This window comes from Anopheles maculipalpis, chromosome 3RL, assembly GCF_943734695.1.
Source record: "Anopheles maculipalpis chromosome 3RL, idAnoMacuDA_375_x, whole genome shotgun sequence".
NCBI lineage: Eukaryota > Metazoa > Arthropoda > Insecta > Diptera > Culicidae > Anopheles > Anopheles maculipalpis.
Window position 1 is genome coordinate 8,789,307 of NC_064872.1, and position 23,348 is coordinate 8,812,654.

At 41.3% G+C, this 23,348-nt stretch overlaps 2 protein-coding genes and 1 pseudogene across 4 annotated transcripts in view; 2 read left to right on the forward strand and 1 right to left on the reverse strand.

Annotated features, from left to right (window-relative positions):
* Positions 1-889, forward strand: part of LOC126564102 (cGMP-dependent 3',5'-cyclic phosphodiesterase-like) — a 42,435-nt gene extending 41,546 nt beyond the window's left edge. The window contains exons 11-12 of the mRNA XM_050221035.1: positions 47-464; positions 536-889. Coding sequence (XP_050076992.1) covers positions 47-464; positions 536-889 — 772 coding nt within the window. The remainder of the gene's footprint in view (positions 1-46; positions 465-535) is intronic.
* Positions 890-2,872: 1,983 nt separating this feature from the next.
* Positions 2,873-23,348, reverse strand: part of LOC126564355 (phosphopentomutase) — an 80,751-nt gene continuing 60,275 nt past the window's right edge. Inside the window, exons 2-8 of one of the 3 annotated variants that reach the window (XM_050221377.1) lie at positions 7,787-7,854; positions 7,451-7,713; positions 6,199-6,444; positions 4,167-4,577; positions 3,882-4,087; positions 3,132-3,672; positions 2,873-2,995 (exon numbers count right to left, since the gene is read on the reverse strand). In XM_050221377.1, the coding sequence (XP_050077334.1) occupies positions 2,893-2,995; positions 3,132-3,672; positions 3,882-4,087; positions 4,167-4,577; positions 6,199-6,444; positions 7,451-7,713; positions 7,787-7,852 (1,836 nt within the window). In that variant the 5' untranslated portion in view covers positions 7,853-7,854 and the 3' untranslated portion in view covers positions 2,873-2,892. Of the gene's footprint in view, positions 2,996-3,131; positions 3,673-3,881; positions 4,088-4,166; positions 4,578-6,198; positions 6,445-7,450; positions 7,714-7,786; positions 7,881-23,348 lie in introns of those variants that run through there. The other 2 variants (XM_050221378.1, XM_050221376.1) reach the window with 2 other exon arrangements.
* Positions 9,187-10,222, forward strand: LOC126560375 (uncharacterized; annotated as a pseudogene).

A 23,348-nucleotide genomic window follows, 5' to 3' on the forward strand; every position in this document is an offset into this window, starting at 1 on the left:
CTGAATCTGAGAGACTTAATTGGGGCTTTCTTTTAAAAATAAATAGCAAAATGCAAGGCTTTTCCTTCCTGATTGCGGCATTCTGTCATGATTTGGATCATCGAGGCATTAGCAACTCCTATCAAACACAGACGAGCAGCCCGCTGGCTCGCCTCTACAGCAGCGAGGGAAGTGTGAATGAACGGCATCATCTATCGCAAGCCATCTGCATCCTGAACGACTCGAGCAGCAAAATACTGGACGGATTATCGACGACAGAGTTCAAGGAATGTATCGACTATCTGCGGGAGCTTATTTTGGCTACCGATCTGGCGAATCATTTCCGTATCCTGCCCAGGTTGAAGAAGCTGAGGGCTGAGTACTTGACCGAAGGATCGAATCAACGGCTATTGCTGTCGCTCATGATCACTTGTTGTGATTTGAACGATCAGATCAAGTCCTGGAAGACGGTGCAACACGTAGCGGTAGGTGTTTGGATCTTGATACTTTAAAAACAGCTTTTTCATAATTAATTGGAATGCCTTTTTTTGCACAGCACCTCGTCTATGCGGAATTCTTCGCAGAAGGTGACCTGGAGAAGCAAATGGGTCTACGACCGAACGCCATGATGGATCGCAAGAAAGCATGCATCCCGATGCTTCAGATCGAATTTCTAACCACCGTTATACGGCCAACGTTTGAAATTTTGGTGCAAATCTTCCCGGAAACCGGTACGTTCCTGGAGACGATCGATAGTAATCGCGAACAGTGGGAACGGGTACGGAATCGAGCCGCACAGCAAGGCAATGGTAGCGATACGGCCGGTAACGGTGCAACGGAACCGTGCAGTGGATGCAATGCGACTGCCGAATGTTGTGATTTTACCTGCTACACAAAGGTGAACGATTAAAGAGTGTTTTGTGGTCAAGGTTTTTAGGGAAAGGAAGCAAAGGAAAGACAATTTTAATTTATTTGACAGTATTTGTAGTAGCGATTGTTATATTTCTTTCCCCTCCCTCTGCACCTCGAAAAATGCAAATCCCACCACCGAACCAGAACAAGCCACGTCCCAGAAGGGATGGTTTTTTTTTTTTTAGAAGATTGTGTTTGCTGGCAAACAGATCGTTTACGGTTTTGATCACTTTCGCACACAGTCCCCCCCGTTACTATGAACGCACAATTTAGCCGCACAACACAACCAACAAGCTAGCACGTCACTACACGATACCAAAGGATTCGCGGATACGTCTTGTAGCCCACACCGTGCGTGTCTCTCTTGACGATGTCCTCAAAACAAAAGCAAAAAAAGAAAACCAAAAAGACAACTTATTATAGTTGGGATGTTAGTGTGCTTAGGGTGGGTTGAAGATGGAGAGTAGAGTATTTCAATAGTGTTGTACTAGAATCGAACAGCCCATAAATGGTGCGAGAGCTGTGGAACTGTGAAAGCGGTTCCATTTACTATGTTTTCAGAAAGAAATAGAGAGGAAGAATGGTAAGGAATGTGCCAGGATAGCAACAAGAACAATTTCCGTGGATAAATAGATGTAGAATAAATAAGTGATTTAAAATTCAACTTCATGGTAGTTCTTTTTTCTCAATGGGTTGGTTCAGTGTGGATTGGTGGTCATATTTTCCAGGGGAAGAATATGTTCCGGATCTTGGAAGACTTTCGATGTTATCCAGTGATTTCACTCCAACTATTCCGTGAAATGTTTTGAATATGAATATTGAGCCCTTTTTAGGTAAGCCGAGAAAATCCACTTGGTTCGAAACCACCATTCAAGGAATTTCTTTAAACAAGATGTCACGTCGATAAAGAGGACTCCTCTTTCTAGATTTATCTATGTTTCTTGCTTCGAAAACTGCTCCATCCATACGCTTTTTTATTCTCTCGTCTGCCTCTTACACTGAAAAAAAAAATGGTTGAGATTTTTTCTAAGCCACTTAGAATTCGTTTTTGTTTGGGTATATTTTTTCGGATACTACCTACTTTTACCTACTCTGAAGGCTTTCTGTTTCTTTGTTTCGAGGCATACCTTAGTCAAAATTTGCTTTTCGCGTCCCACAATCTTGACATAAAACTTGAATTTCTGGGACGTATGTTAGGAAGCATAATCGAGGAGTATTTAGCAGCGTTTTAGACTAGCCAGCCAGATCAGACTCCTTGCAGAAGGGCATTGAAGGCTTTAAGGTAACTAACGCATCGCACTTTTTTTTTCTAAGCATTTGAAAGCTTTTTTATGTACTGTTTATTGAATTGTTTACTGTGAATCATTCTCGTTCACATTACCAGTATGTTTATAGATTAAAAGGATAAGGTCTGACGATGTTATTTCTTTCCTTATCTATGCTGTTTTCCTTTAGTATGTGTGGTGGTCAAACAAAAAAAAACCCGACTTCTGGCTACAATTACACGCTTTTTGCGGGTTTTGTTTTCACTTCGTTACTCGTTAAAACGTATAAATAAATATTAACACATTTCTAGGAGCTAACCTCTTGTCTCAAATGTCTTCAAGCTATAAATGGAAATCAACAAATAAAACAAAAAGTGATTTCTGTCTATTTCTTATTCACTTCTTCGGTTCACTCTTCTATAAGGAACTTTTGAAACGATACGGAAAGTGTTGATGGATGCTACGGAAGTAGATAGTAGTAAGAGAATAATAATTGTCAATTAGCGCATGCCTCGGTGAGCTTCTTTTATCGGTTTCGATTCTTCCTCGATTCGAGATGACAGCCAGCTGGTCGATCTGTGTTCCTTCGCACTATGTATAGGTGTGTGTGTGTGTTTTACACACGTACACTTCAAACAGTGTACACACTTAACGAAATAATTGGAACAACTTCCGGCATAGATCAGTAAAAGTTTTTCTTTTTCTGCATTAACTATAAACCCGCCTAGAGAATGATTTAATCGGATCTTGGTGTGAGATTGTTTTCCTTCGGCTGCAGCAACTCCTCCACGATGCAGTCCACCATCTCGCGCAATGTTGCCTTCGAACCGTTCCAGTCACTAAAATAGAGAAGAACGTAATTTAAAAATTCAAACCGTCAGTACGAGACACCCTGTGCTAATGTTCGAGCACCAGACTGCTCGAATGTGCTCGAAAAAAGCTTTCCGGATGCATCGAAAAAGCACACAAACGTACCGTTGTCCTGGCTGGGCGCACATTTCGGCATAATACTTAATTTTCGGTTCCGTGCCACTCGTGCGCAACGTAACGACCGCACCATTTTCAAACGAAAACGTTATCATCTGAGAACTCTTGCTCGTGGGCAGTACGGCACGCCCATCCGGTTGGGAAGAATCGTAACCGGTAGTAAGATCCCGCACGTCCGCTATCTTAAACCGACCGCCGGCAATCGATTGTGGGTAGCGTTGGTCTTGTACACCATCCGCTTCCATGTTGCGAATCCGCTTGAAGATCCGCTCGATGACGGGTGGTTCGTAGCAGAAGTGATACGAAGCGAACGTACAATGAAACCCGTAAATGTCGTACAGTTCGTTTAGCTTGTCGGCTAGCGATTGGTTGGAGGTGGCCCGCAGATAGCAAGCCATCGTGGCAAGATGACAAGCCGCACTGACGCCATCCTTATCGAGCACGGTTGGGGAGAACATGAATCCGATCGCTTCCTCGAATGCGAACAGTACGCTTTTACCTTGGGCGAGCAGTTCCACCGATTTATTGCCTGCAACAAGTAGAAGAAGCGCAATTAATTGACTAATGAGAGCAATCGGGCGTACTTGCTTCATTTTAATGGAATTAAATTTTAACTACACCCTGGGTTTTATCGAAGATGCATGCATATACTCGAAGAAATATACCACGATTATCTCCAAACCTTAAGAAAATCGTAATCGAATTAAACGCCCCAATAAATCCCATGCAGCTACTTACCCATCCACTTGAATCCGGTCAGTGTTTCGATAAAGTGTAGCCCGTCAACGTTCGCAATCGAACGGCACATCTTGCTGCTTACCGTGCTCGCTATAAGATAGCAATCGGACAGACTTCGGTCCGGGTACTGTTCCCGATAGCATCGTATAGCCCACCAGCCCAACAGTGCACCGAGCTCGTTTCCACTGAAAACACGCCATTCACCTCTGCACACACCGAAAAATATAGAGAAAGAAAAGGGAATTACAAACACAGAACTCCCCCTGGAACTCCTCCCTCACTCACTTGGCATCCTTTTCGGCACAAGCCAGCCGATCCGCGTCCGGATCGTTAGCCAGTATCACGTCGCATCCGGTTTCGTTGGCAAGCTGCATCGACAGTACCAGACTGGATTTGCCCTCCTCCGGGTTCGGGAACTTTACCGTGCGAAACTCCGGATCGGGATCACGCTGTTCCGGTACGGCAATGAGCGCGGGCAGTCGGGCACATTCGAACGCTTTCACGACGAATGGATAGCCAACGCCGTGCATGGCGGAGTAGACGAAACGGAGCGGGCTGGTGGTGTTGTAGTCGGCGATGAATGGACGTGGTACGTTCGCTTGTAGTTTGCGGAAGTATAGCTCCACCATCTGGTCGTACGGGTCGTTAAGTTTGTCCGAAAGTAGCAGCTCCAGGTTCCAGGAGGTTTCGAGTGGTCTGGAAGGTAGGTGTGCCAAGACGTAGAATAGAAATGAAACATTTTACGTTAGTTTGTTGCTCAGTTGGAAGGGATGTTTTCAAGTTAAAGGGTATCTCAAAGTTTTTTTTTAAACTTTCCCATGTTTTATTGACGCTTTCCCGATGTTTTTTTCTTTTTATTAGAATATCACTTTCATCAACCTCATCCAGCTTTTGTTTGATTGCTGAAAGAAGTCACGAGATTCGAAAAATATTCGGACCGATTCAAATATACTTGGGAAACCGCGTGACGAATCCAACACGTCGGAAATCTTAAAAAAAAAGTTCAGAATACCCAGTGTGAAAGAACTTGTAAAACACAAGGAAGAATTGAGATTTGGCTTTAAATTAAAGCGCTTGTTCCTCACTTCACAACACAAGCATGTTTGGCAAGCATTTCAAACGTCCTTCTAGGAACTGAATAGCGCGAGCATTTTAGCGCCCTATTTTCCTTGAAAAAGGTTTACACAAGACATCTTTTGCTAGAACTTACAAAGACTCACCACAACCATCCCAGCACGGCTGCTCATCCAAAAATTCCTTTCAACCAACATCTTCGTTAGTGGAGGGAAAGTATGCGCTCGCTGTACTGTCAAGTTCCAGCAAGACATAACTTCACTGTTTTTCGGTCATTTCGGTCGTAACCGACACCTTACAAACAACGGTACCTTCCGGCACGAGTACAGACCCTGCCCCCACTCTTTTCTCCCTCAGAGTACCACCGAACGCTAGTAGAATGCGATCAACAAGCTGCTAAATGAAATACCCTAACAAGCCGAGTTGATTGCATCTTTTCAGGCGGCTTTATTCAGCTCATCCATCATGGTATGAATTTCCCGGTGTTACTTTTAATCAGGGACACTGTCGCCTGGGTAGGTAGGTTACCCAGAACAGAACCATCTTCGTGGTGTAGCACTCAAAACTAATTTTCAAAGTGCTGAAAATCCCATTCTACAATTAATTCCTACGGGTTCGAGGTAGTCTGGCAGTGAGAAGAAGGCTGAGCGAAAGCCACAGGAAATTTTCGCTTCGTTTGATCTACGGCCAAAGTCATGCTTCCTCCTTCTTGGACGGGGGCGAAAAGAGCATTGTAGGTTGCCCTTTTTCAGTCGCCAGTCTATAGCCGAAGCTTATCCCTTTTACAGCGTAAGTAAAGCATCAGGCTACTAACTGGGACAGATGTAAAATGTAAAAACAGAAGAAACACATTCACCAACCACCGCACTTTAACTTTCATCCATTTTGTGTTGCTTCTTTTTCCTGGGTTAGCCGGAATAAGCTGATGGAGACAGTTAAGTAAAAGCAACACATACAGCCCACCTCACTTCAACCGAGGGAAACCGACGAAAAGGACGAATGCTGTTACTGCCTCTGGTCTCTCTGGTTAATGGTTTTCGCTTACCCCCGATGGATGGGGCTTTTTGGCGTTTGCATTTCAATTATAGTATTAACATCAATTTAAGGGTATGATTTAAGTAAACCATTCGAGCCTGTTTTCTAGTTTGAAACGGTGAACCTTGGGAAATCACGCCAACATTAAAGTATTCTAATAGTGACCCCCAGTATACTAGTGTAGTTGACTTGCCGCCCTTCTACTTACTCTAAATTCTCCATAATTGATGTCTGTATGTTTTTGTCGTGCGGTGGTATGATCTGTGCACTGTTCGTCCAGTACACCTTGTAACCATTGTCTTCCTTCGGATTGTGTGACGCCGTTACCATAATGCCGGCCAAACATTTCAGCTCCAGTACGGCAAACGGGACGAACGGTGTCGCAACGGTACGACTGTACAGCCAGACTGGAATGTTTTCGTTCAGGAAAACGCAAGCACTTAGCTCGGCAAATCTGGAACAGGAAACGAAACGAATGGAAAGCGTTAGATGCATTGAAAATAAATGAAGCAATGGCACAGAAAAAAAAGGAACGGGAATTTAAACACGGGAATCGTAAATGCTGGGTGGCATCTATTAATGTTAAATTATTTGTTTTTGTATAATTTTCTGAGATCGCTCGCCCGATTAAGCCGTGCTGTCACCATCTAATCCTCTGTCTTGTTGTACGTTCGTAGATAAAAGTAAATCCTTGGTGAGATATTAATCTGACATTTATCATTCTTTACAGGTTCCCTATTGCCATTTATCACCATGTAATATGCCATAAGCATTCTTCGAGATTTAATCGCATTAAGACTCGCTAGAGCTTTACAAAATGAATGACGGATATTCTTAAATTTCGAGAGTATGGAGATTGCGATTGTCTAATCTTTTTTCCTAGGTTAGAAGCTGGAATGGGCTTTGACAAGTTTGGATATCTTTGACAAACAGGTTGGGTGCGACCCGGAGACAAGGCAACAACGTCACCGCCGCCTGCACACGGCAGGACATGGGTTAAAATCCTGCAAATTACCAGCACAGCTAGTAAGCCATTCGATAGACGGCGTAAAGCTCAGAAGAAGAAGAAGTTGGGACATCTTTTTAGTGTAAAAAACTTAAATTAGTAGAATTTAATAAATCATGGAGAATATTTTAACAAGCGTATGATGGCTCCTCTACGAGAAAAGATAAAAACTGAATAAAACTACCTAAATGTAGGTAATTTGATGAGAACTTTGGTAATAATAAGATAACAATGTTTAAGTTATGAATTATAGATCATTTAGGATGTTGGGATGATTTGGATGAAATGACAAGGCACTTAGGCTATTGAATCCACAGCCAGTTGAGCTTGCCTCATCATCATAAAGATCCACCACCACCACCCTGTCGTTTGAAGTTGAATGCCTTTATCCTTCTGACAGACAGGTACGTTAAACCTGTCCATTTTAACTCCCACCAAGATCGCTTCCCCGTACCTTTTGCTGTTGTACCGTCCGTCGTATCCCAGCACAACACCACGCGACCGTTCCTCCTCCGTCGGATAACACTGCAGCAAATATTTGGCCAATCCTTGAGCCGACTGTATGACCACGAGATCGTTCATTGCATTAAACCCAGCCTGCATCACACCACGCAAACCGGCCGTACCGAACGTCAGCCGTTGCAGCAACCGATCTCCCAACACCTTCCACTCACCACGCTGCGCCAGATCGCGAATCTCTTGCGAATTCTTTTCGTTCTGAAACGAGTTGAAGCGTACAAAGTGTCGTACAGCTTTCGCGCACGGATTGAATTGAACACGCTTCACTTACCTTATCCCAGCGCAACCATTCGTCTATTCGTTGGTTCAGCTCAGCGGAACCGGAATCAAACTCCATCCTGATGCTTTTTTTTCTTGTCGTTTTCTTTTGCAGGTTGTACGAAAAATTTCGTTCGCTAGATCAACTTTGACGCTTGGTGTCTTTTGTTCCAACCAGGCACTGTGGAACCTATGTGTGACTTTGCTTCAACGCGCGTGGCGTATGTGATGGATTATGTCACGATTCGTTCACGTCCGTTTCGTGAATTGTGGTGGCTGTCTGTATTCCTCAACTGGTGGGAATTCTCAACTCGTGTGCGTATGTGTACGTGTGCTCTGTGTGCTGTGTTAAAATGTGGGCTCGATGGCTGCTATGTCTCACACACCTAGCGGCAGGCAGCGTGTTTTGCGGAACCTGAAAATAAATAACGTGCAGTTAAGCACAGTTCGGAATAGATTAGAAATTGTGTCCGTCTTTGGATCGCACCACTGGAAGTGCTTCAGTAAGAGTGGCGAGGAGGAAGATGTAGTATAGTGTGGTCTTTCTTATCAAAAACAACAACAGACACGTATTTTCGTCCGCGCTTCGACCAGCAAAATCGTAACTACGATGAGTTCCACGATTTGCTGGAAGCGTTTATGGATGCGACCGGCAAGTGAGCCGACTCATACACTCCCTGCAGTAAAAATACAATTGATACAGACACTTCATCGGGGCAGCATAACGCGGTGGCGGTATTTCGTTTCATTTTTTCTTCCACTCTTTTCATTTCTTGCGCGCGAGAATAGGCTTATCAAATTTGCGCCTCAATTGTCAGTATATTATGTCCCCCGCTTTTGGGGAGGGTTTTCTGGAGTGGGGAAATGGCGATGAGGATTATCGGCTTACCTAAGGGAGTTGGTTCGAGACGTAACGTCAGCATACGTATTAATCATATACAAATGGACATAATTCAATGTCAAGAGCGGCCATTCATCAAGAGAGTTTAAAGTCATTCCTTTCCGAGAAATTATTAAAAATGAAGAGGAAAAAATGCTTCATTTGAATGCATCTTTATTGTGCAACGATTCCTTTTAAATAACATCCAATAAACAAATTCCATCGCAAACAACTGCAAATGAAATGCTTCTCTTGAAATGCGTTCCCTCTACGTTTGTTGTTGGGTGAACTCTTTCTACTACGAAAAGCATCAGCAAAACAGCACAAAACTGTTGTTGTGGAAGTTGAATTTGAAATTTAAATTGCATTTTTTTATGTACATCCCAGCGCAATGACACCGGCTGAGCAAATCTCGCTGCGAAATACACGACTGTATAAAACGAAGGCACAACTTTGTCCGACTGGACAGTAAACTAATTTCAACTATCGACCAAGGGCTGGGAACAACATCTCATCCCAAATCCCAGCTCATCATGCGGCTATGGTTCGTATTACTGCTGGGAGCGCTGTTGTCTGGGCAGTGCCTTTCCAACGACGGTAAATAAAAAGACACGAGAGAAAAGGTCATAAATAAGGAGTAATTTCTTCATAAAATCCTTAGCAGGTGGTTAAGCTAAGACGAAGATAACTTAGGATATGAAATATATTGAAAATTGTAACTAATCTAAAGGATTTAAATCAGATTGAATCATCGTAATTAAATTATTTTAGTTATTCTTTAGGGACATTACATTGAGCTCAATCCACTGCGGCAACTATTAGTACCTTAACTAAATACAAATATCTGTCGCGATCAACAACCTTTTTTTTTTAAGCATTCGCCAAAGAATCAAACACGTTGAACGATACGGTGGAAACAGCTGTTGCACAACCTTCAACACACAAGAATTGAATAAACAACGAAAGATTACATGTGAACATGATGACAAGCGAATTTGAAATTAAAATGCAATTTTTGCAAACACAGACTTTTTGCCCCAACTTTGTAAAGCTGACTCTCCCATTCGCTAAACTTTACAGCCCGTTCTGATACTCTGAATGGTATAAAATGAGTACACATCTTACCTTCCGACAGTAGAAACAACCATTTCAATTTCAAAAAAACATTGAAAACAGAAGGAAAAACTCCGACAAAAAAGTACATCAAACAGAAACAGGCATAATCATGAGAGTTTGGTTCGCCTTGTTTGCACTCCTTTCCGTTGCAGTATTAACAATCAAAGCAGAAGGTGATTTCTTGAGAAATTTTAAATTGGAAATAATGTTTTTAATTAAAAAAATACCGCTTTTTTTCTTTAAGATTCCCGCGCTGAACTTATCGCGTGCAGCAGTACTTTGTTTCACCTATCTGCAACTCGTCTTTCAAAACAGTTTGAAGAGTTTGGGGAATGTGAGCGATCAGCTGCGGATAGTTCGGAAAAGGATTGTAACGAAACTATACAGCGAGCAACGAACGAGCTTCAACAGGGATTGCTGGACTACATCCAATGTACAGTGGACATTAATTAGTTGGGTAAAATAAATAACCCACAAATCAATAGCAGCACAGCGACTTCTTACAAATATTTTTTTTTGTAGACAAAATTGTAAAACACCGAAAATTTAATAATAAGCGCAAAATAAGCTTACGACAAACGCACGAAACGGAGCAACACTTTTCAAAAGTTCAATTAGCTTACGTACGGTCGTGCCGCCCCGAACGATCCACTGCGGAACAGGGCACATCAATCAACCAACCTAACACTCATTAATTTCTTTTCAATTACTGCTGCGTTCCCGGCCAATTATTTCTCATCGTCACCATTAGAGTGTAAAGTGTGAGCCCTATGTTTTCACGGCCATATCCGTCGTTTCGTTTGCTCATAATTACTCGAGCGTCCTGCACGTGCGAAGAACGTCGCTACAGGAAGGATGCAAAAGAAGCGAGCGAAAGAGAGCGCTGATCAATTAATCAGCCCAACCGGTTGAACGCTGGAGGTTTGCTGCGGGGATCCCCATTTATCATACACATTTTCCACCCGAACGGACAGACAGGCAGCCTCTCTTTTGAAGTGAAAGTGTGTACAAAGCCTTCAAGTCAAACAGACACACCGAAGCAAACCGATCGTCCGAAAGGACTGCCCTAGTCCATGGAAAAGCGCAAAGTAACAAGCGAAGGAAGCGCACAAAAAAATTAACCTTACAAAATGCAACACACATTTTCTTTTGCATTCATTAGCAGGGTTGTCGTACAGCCTGGGTCTAATGTTGATAAGGGCCGGGGTTTGGACCCTCGGACTGACGAAGGATACTTTACCAAAGGTTAGATGGCAGTCGTTTGTAGAGCTTACGGTGTTGTTGCCTTTGCATAACCATTGACTTGTAGGATGATGACTAAGCTGTTACGCTGTTATTTTTGTGCGTTTTTGGACGAGATTTGGATGAGCAAGATGGACTAAGTTTAAGAGATTAAATTGCTGTTTATATTGAGAGGGATTTGATTGTCGTTTGGGTTGAAAGATGAGATGACTTTTGTGCAGCTATGTGGAAACTTTCAATAGAAAGAAATGTTGAGAAGATGTTGGTATCGCTACAGAGTTTTTGAATTTTAGAACAAAAGTCAGATCAAAGTGCTGAGGTTTGTCAGATACCTTATCTAGCAATATATTGAAGTCACAGTCTCATTCTTAAGCAATAAACTTACTTAAAAATTCACAAATTGTAGACCTAAACATATGAAGATAAAGCTTTCGATACAGCACAATTTAACAAAGTTACAAAACAAGTTACTTAAATATGTAACTTTAATTAACTTCATTTTCCTGCCATTAATTCATTGGCACACATTAGCCGACTTTCATTTTGTTGGCAAGCAGTAACTCAATTACTAACTACCCTGAAGTATCGTGATCAGTTTAATACACTTTTTCTTAGCAACTCACTAGCAGGTAGTATACGCCCCGACGTGAGACTGTCAAATTCAAGGCATTACTTATCTTTTTCATCTTCAAACACGCCTACGGCTACAACCGAGCCCATTTTTGGACGAGATACTTGCCATAACGAGCCTGTTCTATTATTCATGCAAGATACACCCTCTACCTTCATACTCCGAAAAAGGAAAAAAAAGCAGAAATACTTGTACCATTTTACTGCTTTTGACTTGACTACTAACGATTTAGAAAGGAAAAAAAATATATAAAGCTTTCGAGAGAAAAACACAACATTAACCGACAATCCGTTTGCATGTCTTGCAACAACATCATCCTTTACACGGGCTCATGCAAAACGAAAAGGGCAAACATTCTGATAAGCGTTCGTTTGGGTAAGATGTAAAACGAAACGAATCGATCCCCATCATGCAAATGGGCTAGCTAAACTGTTCCCAACACTTTGATCTTTGACACGGTCAACGTCCACTACCGGTTGAGCTTGAGACGTCCCCAATAGGGACTTCTTCTACAGGATGGAGAGAAAAAAACAATCTTTAACCTTAAACCATTATTCCCCAACCAAAACAGTTGGACACGAACCTTAACGGCTGCGTAACGACATAATGCGATCTAATTCCCTTATTCTCTGGTGGCGTATTTTCACTGCCAGTATAGCTGTTTTTTCCGTATCGGAATGTGGCTACCGTTCGTGACAGGGCAAAGGCAAAATATGTTTTCCCAACTCGCCCCAAAAACGAAGGAAGTTCTTGGCTGAAGCACTTGTGGGTCACAGCAGCACCGAAACCCCGACACGATAAGATGTCAGCTTGGTGTTTTGAGGCGTGGAAGAGCAAGTGATCACGCTAGAAACATTGAAATCGAACCGAACCATTGAGATCGATACTTGATACCGTTCCAGGTGGGACAAAGCTGTTGACCTTCCACTGCGTTCAAAATAAAAATGGAAATTAGAGCTTAATGTACGAATGAAGGACGAAAATGGGACTTCAAGAAAGATAAAACTTTACGATGATTGGTGAGAACTACAAAGTAAGATAAACAAAATTATAAACAAGGATACTAAAAATTTCGATCGATACGCATACCACAATAAAGAGTATACCTTAATGTTGAAGAACAGATAACAAAACATTAAACAAAAAATGGAATAAGAGAAAAAAAATTGAAAAACATTGAAAATATCCCGAGAACCTAAAATTAACTAAGTTTTCAGTTAACAGAACTAACAGAAAAAAGAATGGATTTTCCTTCCCTACAAAAAAAAAATACATTTGAAGATTCTTTAACAATGAGAGCAAAACAAGAGATGCTATAATTGAAAAAAGGTAAGAAAACTTAAAAAAAACCAGACAAAAACATTTGACAACATAAGTTTGTTGTAAACATAATACAAGAACATACGAAAGGGGTAAGAAAAAACTAGTTCAAATGAGTGGAAACAGAGTGTTAATACACAAGGCAACATTGATGAAAAGAAAAACAAATAAACGTCAAGGTTATCTAGATAAAACTAAATAATATTGCCATTCATGACGCCAAGGCCGTTATTCGCTTTCTAAGGCCTTCGAACGATAACATTACCACCTTGGGGCTGATAATTAATGATCAATTTGCGTGATGTCGTTTTCATAAAATCGTTTTTTTTTTCTATTCTCTGCTGCTCTCTATCATCGTTACGATAAAGGATCAACGTCCTCCCTTCCCTCCCGGTAAGCTCCACAATACTGAAGCTTAAGGCCTAAATAAAGAAACTAACCGGCACCGGCCAGTCATCGTCATAAATCAGAAATCCATCCCATGTCCATTCATTTGCCGCGCAGCAAACGTGCCACCAAATCCCTGCGACGTGACATGAGACAGTTTCTGCGTGTGACAGAAATAAGTGCGTAGAAGCAGGATATCAGGGCCCAAAAGAAAAACAAATAACGTAAACAACAAAAAGGCTGTATGTTATTCTCGTCACACATTTCATGGGTTTTGCACATGAAATCAACAACCTTACGCTACCGTTTTATCCTTTTTTCTCACTATTGACACTAATGTGCGTGTGTTTTTTGCCGAATGTTTTGTTTACCAACCACGCTTACCACAGCTTCTTTCACAATGAACGCACTTCAAAGCGTCTGCTCGTTTTGTCAACATACACACTAACGCACACAAACGTATGACGCCTAACTGAGTGGTGAGTGCTGTCAGCTGGCAAACCCGGTGAAGGTTTTTTGACAGATGGCAAACAACAAATCCAATGCGCTTAGTACACACACGCACAAACGTTTCATGCATTTATTGCCACGTCACATCACGATTGCACAAACTGCAGCGTTGCAGTAGCCACTAAAACTCGTTACCTTTTTATTTTACACCGCCTAGGTCTAGTTCACACCTTTAAACAGAGACCAAACTAGGAAAGTACGCCCAACGAGGAGAGCGTGAGCACATTGAACTGATCACGCGGTACGAAAATGTTGCTCGGCATGAAAACATCGACCCTCTAATCTGCTTCACAGCCGAACGGTATTGATTTTCGACCGCGTTGGTAGTGTAGTTGTGTGTGTGCTTTACCGGGAAACGCATCGTGAAGAAGAGTCGTGTGGTGTTATATTAAAAATTTGAAAATATATTTTAAAAACGTAAGACGATAAGACTTATATTTGAATACATCAGAATAATCATAATGAATTTCTTGGAAAAAAATTATAATTATGAAAAAGTATGAAATTAAGATTACATCAAAAAATGCTATAACATAAATTTATACAATGTAAAAAGAAATAAAAAAGAAATAATAAGAGAAAAAATCATAAAGAAAAATAAATAATATAATACTTTAAGATGAAAATAAAAATGAAAATAGACCAAAAATAAACATAAGAAAGGCGTCTTAAGCCATATAATTAGCAATAAAAATCATTTTATATCAAATATAAACAATATTAACATACAACAGGAAAATGTTTAAAATCAATTGCTAGTTCCATACACTTTGGATACATCAAAAGTAAAGAAGCTATATGAATAGACAATTCAACGAAAAAATTGCACTCCAACAAGCACAACAACTCTAGGGAGATGCTGAAGAAAGGCAAAAAAGCCTAGTGTCTGTTTGCAGAGGCCGCAGTAAAAGTGCAGTGCAGTGTTTACCCTGTGCTTGCCTCTCCAACACGTACCGGGCATGCGCTGCTACACCACTCCTCGAGCAGTTCGTTCGTGTGTTTATGAATGGCAAATACACAACAACGAACCCCAGCATCGCTCTCGGGCCGGAAGAGCAGCAAGAGCACTAGAAACGACAATCTTGTCCATAGGCTCGTCGAACCCAAACACAACCGCTAAGCTTTCAATCCGTTCTAGTCACGGCAAGGGCTACTTCACATTTGTCCTATCTCTCCCAATCGGGCTAGTAAACGGTGGGAATCATTACAATTCGAGCAGTTACCGAACGCGTAACTGCTCGAGAGACGGTGATGGTTCGCCCATACGCTCGCTCTCTCTCGCGTTCGGATAGCATACCTTCCAGGGGGCATTAAAGCACGCAGCTCGGTGCTGCAGTGTGCATAAAACCGTGTGGAGTAACCGTTTAACCGTCGTTGCGTTCGGATCGAGATCGCGAACCGTTTGTGGCCGTTGTCGTTCACTATAGCCGCATCGACGTGTCGTCGCGTGTCACACGTTTGTTCCGTTGGTTCCGTTTTGTGATGGTGTTAGTGATGCTGTTAGTCGTTTTTTCTTATTGCTGTTTGTCATACAGCGACATAGCGCGAAGATAATGCTGCAGTTTGGTGCGTGAGCTTTTCGTTTTGCATGTTTCTCATTCTCATCTTATTCGCCGATGAAGTTTAGTGTGACTGATAATTTCGGGCCCTAAAAGGAAAGTTACTGTAAGGGACGGTGGATGTTCTGCCACTGGGCGGAAGTAACATTTATGAGGATTAAAACGGATCCTCCTCCACGATTGCCGTTACTGCAGTAAGCGCTTTTGGGGGTGATTATTAGGTGTGTTCTTTGATGTGCTACAGCTACCAAACTGAGCTTTGAAGAGGCCTATAAAAATTATGATGTGCAAAATTCTTATTACCATTCGTATTGCTGTTTAGATAACGTAAGTGAAAGTTTAGTGGAAATTTGAAGGGTTTAAAAAAAACACGTTTACGAGTATTTAAAGAGTAAAATATAGTATGTAAATTAGTAAGCAAAGTTGACGATTAAATGCATCGCAGGCATACTTTTGCCAACAAACACAGACACACACACACACACAAACAGGTTTTGAAGCCACGCCGATAATGCAGACAACTTTGTTGTTCAACTGCATTTAATCAAGCTATTACGGCGGGTGCAAAACCGCTTTTTCGTGGAGAAAATCCATCCTAGCAGACAATAGCGCTTACAACCTTCAACGGATGGAACAATGAACAAGAAACGCAACGGAAAAGTGATTCCACGATAGCACGGGAACAAAACCCCAAAAACCTCTAGCACCACGTGTGCACTGGTGTACGTGTCTGTATGTATGGTTTGCATTGCAAAAAGAAAACACAAACGCGCAAGAGCGAGAACGATCACCAGGACATCACTACAAAACAAAACCCCGTTAAGAGTGAGACGGCTTACAGCGTAGAACACAACCCGTACAACGGTTAGCAAAGTAAGTATTGGTGTTTCGTTCTTGATAAGTTTGCTCGTCGCACGTGAACCTGTGAGATAAAAAGGGAGACCTGAAAGAGAGCATTATTTTCCTTCCTCGTTTCACACACCGTTACGTTCGTGGGGCACGTTCTCACGTGGTCACCTTACACCACACACATTCACACACCGCAACGCTGTTGCGTGGTTAGATCGTTGAGAACTTTTCCCATACCTCATTCCTGCTAGCGGCCTGCATTTTTTCCACCCCAAAAGTCACATGGTGCTGCACAACCGGGAAAACTCCCCTATCATTGTGTGCGTGGTTCTTTTCTATCGCACGGGTAGTTGTTTTTTTGGTTGTATTGTTTCGCAGATACACGCCACGCAACCGATTGGCAGCAGTCCATTGGCCCCGTCTGGTTGTACGTTCTAGTCTCAAACCGCCCGAGGGAAAACAAGAAAAGCTATGTCTACAAAGCGATAGTGTGTGCGATGTAATAGTGGACGGAACAAAAAAAACCGGCAGTAACTTTCGCTCGAAACACACACTATCGGCAATACGGAAAAGAATCTCGCTTTTTTTCTTTCCTTCCTTCCTTTAGTGAGCCTATTATGAGTGCTTTTTTTTTCTTTTCTTTGCTGCTTATCAACAATCGCCACATTCCATACACTGGCGCATTCAAGTAGCTTGTTCGGTAGGGTTTTCCCTCGGGAGAGACGAAAAAAAAAACTTGTCCTTATTCCGGCGCTTGTACGCGTGTAAGGATCCACTTCTTCTTACTCCACCCGCCACTTCACCGTTCCACCGTGATTACCATAAGAGTGAGAAAATAAGACTTGATTCCGGTCCGCTGGAGCGAGAACCTATCGAGAATCAAATTACTGGGCGTCTCCATGGCACCAGGCGCCTCCATCCGCCGAGGCACTTCGTGTCCACGTGCCGAATTGTGAATTGTGTGTCATGTTGTATTGCGTGTTTTGATTTTTAATTATCGATATAAACAGTGCACCCCAGAGGATTATGCGTAATAATGTCGAGCAGAAGTATTAAAGCTCGATTAAAGGCTTTGCTTCTAAATTCAATTTTAGCATTCAAGACATTTCCATCAGCTAAGTTATGGTAAAAAATTGCGTTGGCGTGAATATTGAAAACAACAATGAATGGGAGTAAGGGCAGAAAACGTGATTGAAGTGATAATACGGGAGTGCCACATGACAAAGACATTTTTTTCCCACGATCGAAACACAGAACAGCGTAAACAACCATTGTCACGTCTTTGTTTCGTGTTCGCGATCAAACGAAAATTCATAATTCTCAATCAATCTTTTCAAACAGTATCGATCTTTTGACACGTCCGACGGTTTTGTTTTACTACGCTAACTATGCTGTGTATCGTTCTATCGTCGCCGGGAGAACAGATGTAAGGAGAATCAGATATCAAACAATGCGGATCTTTTGAAGTAAGGGAAAAAATTTATCGTTTTCCAATGGAAATGTGTCTTGTTTCAATTTGTTTCAAGTAGTTTCGTTTCTGCAATCACAAATGATACGAGCTTTACTTACAGAAAATGTTGTACAAAAACTAGCCATTAGGGAAAACAGGTCTCAAAAAGGACCGTACAACAATGCCATACATTAGTAACGCTATACAGCTGTAGAAGATTGCATTCCAAGCAAAAAAAAAAAAACAAAAGACTATCTTTAACAACAAATGATTTATGATCTTCGGTGATAGGCGTTGATGATTTCCGTGTAAGCACAAATGGTATTTACTGAGAAATAGCACACAAGATCCCCTCCAAATGATTTTCTACTACAAGAAAGAAGTGAAAAAGTTGATCATTACTAGGAAGAAAGCATTATGAAAACCCCTTCCATCAGTTCGAATTTCCCCGGTAGCAAATTCATCAGAGGGATGAGATCACCATCACGTTGCTTATAGTAAAATGATTAACTATGAAAACGTTACGAAAAGAAAACCTCCTGACCAACGACGTCCACGCAGGCAGCCGATTGGACAGTAGATTGGCATCATCAGCAGAGCTTTTCTTTATTATTTATTTTCCAAGTACCGGACAACACGTTACGAACAGCTGAACAAACACATAGCCACACATATTGGCTCTTCTCTCGCACGGTCTTGGTGCTGGTGCATAGCTTCACTTGATTTGTCAACATTTGTCCGTCAAGTGGCATCGAGTTTCCAGTTGGTTTCGTTTCACTTCGTAGGAAAGCGGGGAAACTAGGCCAGGAGGAAAATGTGGAGGGGGGAAATGATTGAGGTTAGCAAAAAGACCAAGAGTTGACAGAGGGAAGACAATCAGAGGGCCCCGTAGTAGCGTTCAATAGGAAGATAAATATAGTTTTCACTTGAATCATATTACAACGTACGTCGTCCTGTTCGAGCTGCTGCTGCTGCAACTGCTGTGCCATTTTCTCATTGCCGTTACATTAATGAAGAACGGGAATTGTGCCCACAAACGGTTGTGACCAGTGATTGGAAAACTTCCGGCAAGCAACTGGTAGCGTTTCTACGAGGCGTAAGGATTCGAGTGAATCAATTTAATTTTTTTAAATTTATTTTATTTATATAAAAAAAAACAAACTCATGTGATGCGGGTGTTAATCATCACTGACAAAACGAGAGGGAAGAAAAATTATCGATTTCCTTCTTATCAGCAGAAAATGCCGGAATTGATAATCAGTTTCCTGCACAGGCTGTCGCACATGTCACACCACCAACCAACCAACCCACACATACGCGCGCACACACACACGCTGGAACCCCGTCTGGGAAGATAATAGCTTTTTCTAGAACAATTTCCCAAGCAACAGGCACACTACAGGTCGGGTTTCGAGAATCTTGTTGTTTGCGAGCACACACCGACCTTGCACAAAAGCGACACATATTATCCTTATCCTCCAAAGAAGAAGTTCCTGAAGGACAACGACGAAGGTGTTGTTGCAATGTGAGCAACCTGGCAGCCTAAACTTGAAAGTGTCTGCATCATTTATGGCGTACAAAATGGGGTGGGATGGATGCTGACACTATTAAACAGACTCCACCTAGTAAAGAAGTGCCATCTTTTCGAACTTTTAAGGCCGGCCGTATGTGTCGCCGTGGGTGTTTGTATGGTTGAAGTTAATGGAACTGTACCTGTGCTGTGTGTTAGACAGTTTATAGCAACGAATAGCTGCTAGCGCCGACATAAGTTCCACATGCTTTACGGTATATCTAAGGTGTTCCCAAACTCCTGTAATTCTATTGCTTCTCAGAAGAAAAACTTCATCACAAACTTATCATTGTTGTCTGAGGGTTTTGCCTTCAACACTTGGCCGACCGAATCCCGGTCGGCACTTCGCTACGGAAGTATGAAAATTCAGTTTACACTTTCTTGTATCTTGTTGCCGTTACATCCCGTACGAAAGCCATCGAAGACGAGATATTCGATTTGAGTGACAATGTGTCAAGTGACAGGAACACATTCTCGTGTATAGAGCTAAAAAAAACAGCCAGCAAAACAGAAAGTCCTTTAGGCAAAACGCTTTCGACACCTTCGTTACAATTTCCTGGACGTTGGCGGAAGATCGTCAGCCTTCAACGGCTGAAAATAAATCACACTTTGTAGTGAAAGTTGAAGAAAATCGAAAACCTATCGGCAAAATGTGTTCCGTGAGCTTGTGGGTGTTACAGAAGGAAAACACTTAATCTGATGGTTTGAGAACATGAAAAATAAATTGTGTATACTTCTCGGTGCTATTGTTTATTGTAGGATAATGAGATTTTTATTCCACACAGTGCACTAACAAGCAGGGAGACGATCAATTTGAAATATTTCATCCATCGAACGATGTTGCTATAAATAATGGCCAAAGTATACGGTTTCTATCGATCGACCGAACCAGTGCATAGTGGGTAATAATCAGGATGAAATCAATAAAACAATTGTGAAACAACGATGGAAGGATAGGCAAAGTATCAAATTCTAAACCTATGTTTCTACAGTCAAACCTATTTTTTCCTACAAATATTCCATCGAACGAGATGAGAGGAAAATAATGAAATATTATTTGTTCTTCATCGCTCTGAAATGACTTTAACCTCCAGTGTGATCAATAGATGCTTGATACGAAGCAAGTTTTTAAATGTATTTCAAAATATTGTTTCGATAGCGATCGCAAATTGAACTACTTTTAAACTGTCTCACAAAATATGAAATATGTGTAACAGATAAAGATACCAACTGGCAAATTACTAGCCAAAATAAAGGGTTGAAATAGCATAACATTTTGCATGAGCTACTTATTAGGCGTTTCCATTGCGAGGTTAAACCAGAGATACTAAGCGTCTCCATCACAAGTAAAGAATGGAGATGCTGGAAGCCTCCATAAAAATGGTATATTGTTAAATTAGTCTAGCCGGCATCACGCTGCTATAAGACTAGCTGATTATGAGCAAAAAAACTATTCAAAATAATTTTATTCCAACGTGCGATATAAAGTGCCCATAGTGACCAAACGCTGCGTAAAGTATAAATTGAACGACAAGAAAAGGAAACTAGAACATTCGACAAACATTTAACTAAGGCCTGTGAGCTCAAGAGCACTTGAGAAGCGAGATTTTTTCCTTTATGTTTTACTTCACTAGCCACACATAAAAAGAGAATTTTGTTTTTCATGTCGTTTTCCCAGCACACGGAAATGGCTAAGATGCGTGTTCATAAATTTTGCACATTCCAGGGAAAATCCGTAAGAGTGGTTGAGAGAGGAAAGATATATTGGCCAAAAATTAATTCCATCATATTGTGTTTGCCAGGGTGGACACATTGCGTGCTGTGGTAGCATTATTAGAAAGCTGAGCAACCCATAATATAATCGAAAGCAGTTGGCACGAGCAAGCAGCTTTTATGGCCGCTCAGTACAGTCCATTAACCGCTTGATGTGAGTTGGAATATTAATAACAAATATTTGACGCTTTGGCCGGCAGCAGGAGCTAAAGCACGGAAGTTGTTGTCGTAAGATGTTCGATCAAAATTATTAACATTAAAACTGAATCAATGGCATTGATTAGACGGAAAAGAACGAAGGACAAGGGGATAGAAATTGCCACCACCTTGATGCTAACATTGATTCCTTTCAAAACGAAAAGCTTGTTTTCAAACCAATCTCAAAAAATCAATAGAATGTATCTCTTGATTGAATTTCAAATGTGGAGCCTCCGTTCGTTGTTACCCTGTTGACCGGTGTGTTCGAATCCTTTCGCATTTGATTGTGCCAATTGAAATCGTTTCTAACCTGAAGATGATGATTTCTACACATCGGGACGACAGGTCCCGAACATAATCGGGGCTCATTATCGATGTATATGTTACATCATCATCAACATCATCATCATCACGTCCATTGTATTCCTACGTTGAGAGCAAATGACGTTACAGGACCATTTCCTTCATCTCCACAGACATTTCACAAGGCCGTTTTTCTCGATTTCCGGACAGTACGGATTGAGCCATCCAATTTTGTGTGGATGTTGTCACATACATATAGCGGATAAAACCACACACCGACAAAAGGCCTAAAACCGTTTTCACCTGGTTGAATATGAGGCAAAGGACAAAACTGTCTGTTTTCGATGAGTTTGAGTTTGGGGTTTTGAAGGCTAGACCCGTTCACCATCTGTTCAATTTTGTTTGCCATTTTTTTTTCTGGTTGGAGGAAAAATGGTAAAATAAATCTTACAACACACAAGTTAAAGAACTTGTACCACTTTTATGTGAGTACGTGTGTGAACGGAAGTCTCAGATTTAGCAACGTTTTCTTAAGATTTTTTTGTTTGGTTGTTCGTCCCCAAAGCCAACAACCCCGACAGTTTAAGCACAAAGTGACATCCAACATAAACGCTCCTTGGTATGAGCTTTCAAGAACGGAATGGCTCTGTGTGAATATGTGAATTCTATGTGGCCTCGAGACAGAATATGTGTATATGCGGAAGCTGTCACCAGCAGAATAAACATTATTTTCAACGCATATGTATGTGCGTTTGTAAGTATATGTGTGCCTGTCGGAAACGTTCAAATGTGTGCTTACCTTTATATTACATTGTAAAGATTACACTGGAGAAGCTGTGAGATTTGGTTTAATATTTACTGCTGGCTTACATTGCTTTTAAAATAAGTTCATACGAGTACCACTACCATTACCTCGACTAGTTTATTTTTTATTTCATGAGGGACGGCCTGGTCGTACTGCTAAACAGTCGCTAAAAAAACATACTCATTTTCTTGGGAATGAATAATATTATCTTGAGATGAAAGATTGAATGATTGACATTGAATCCGAGCTGGTATTTCACAGGTAAAACGGTTTGTTTCTAAATAGGGACTTCTTAAAATGGGTTACTCCCTCAGAATTTTTGGAAGTAATTTATGGCTTATTTTTTCTAGCTTAAAACACAGCATTACCATAACAAAAATGCCAATTAAAAAGCCTATAATTAACATCGATTGCGCAGAAAATTCCGTGGCCTAACGGTTCTGATCTGATCAATTTAAATACCACTGACTATCCAGGCAAAAATCCGTATAATGTACTACAATTGTATGTGGTCCTTTGCCCATCAGCTGTAGGCTATAATTTTTGTGATGAAATAGAAAAGAAAACCAAGATTTTAAAAGACAAATCTTATACATCAGCATTTAGCACGACCCGTTTTACGTGCAAGCAACTATATATTATCAAGTAAAAAAGGACAAACTTCAGCGAAAAAATATTCTACACCCAAAATGCCAGAATGAATACTGATGTACAGGTAGAAATTTGCTGAAATGTATCTTCCCTATTACGAAAATCCCACACAATTCTCTGTAACGACGCTACCCTTAAAAAAGGGTTCTGCTTTTTGCAGCTACCTTTGGTAGTGACGTGCCGTTAGGTTCAGGATGTAGCAGTAGTTGTGTAGTTCGTGGTTGAGATAACGTTAGCATGAAGCGTAGTTTAACGGAACGGAACGAGTAAAACTTACGCCGAACAAAATTGCACCGTGTCAGTAAATGTCGGGCCACATTCAACGTTCCAC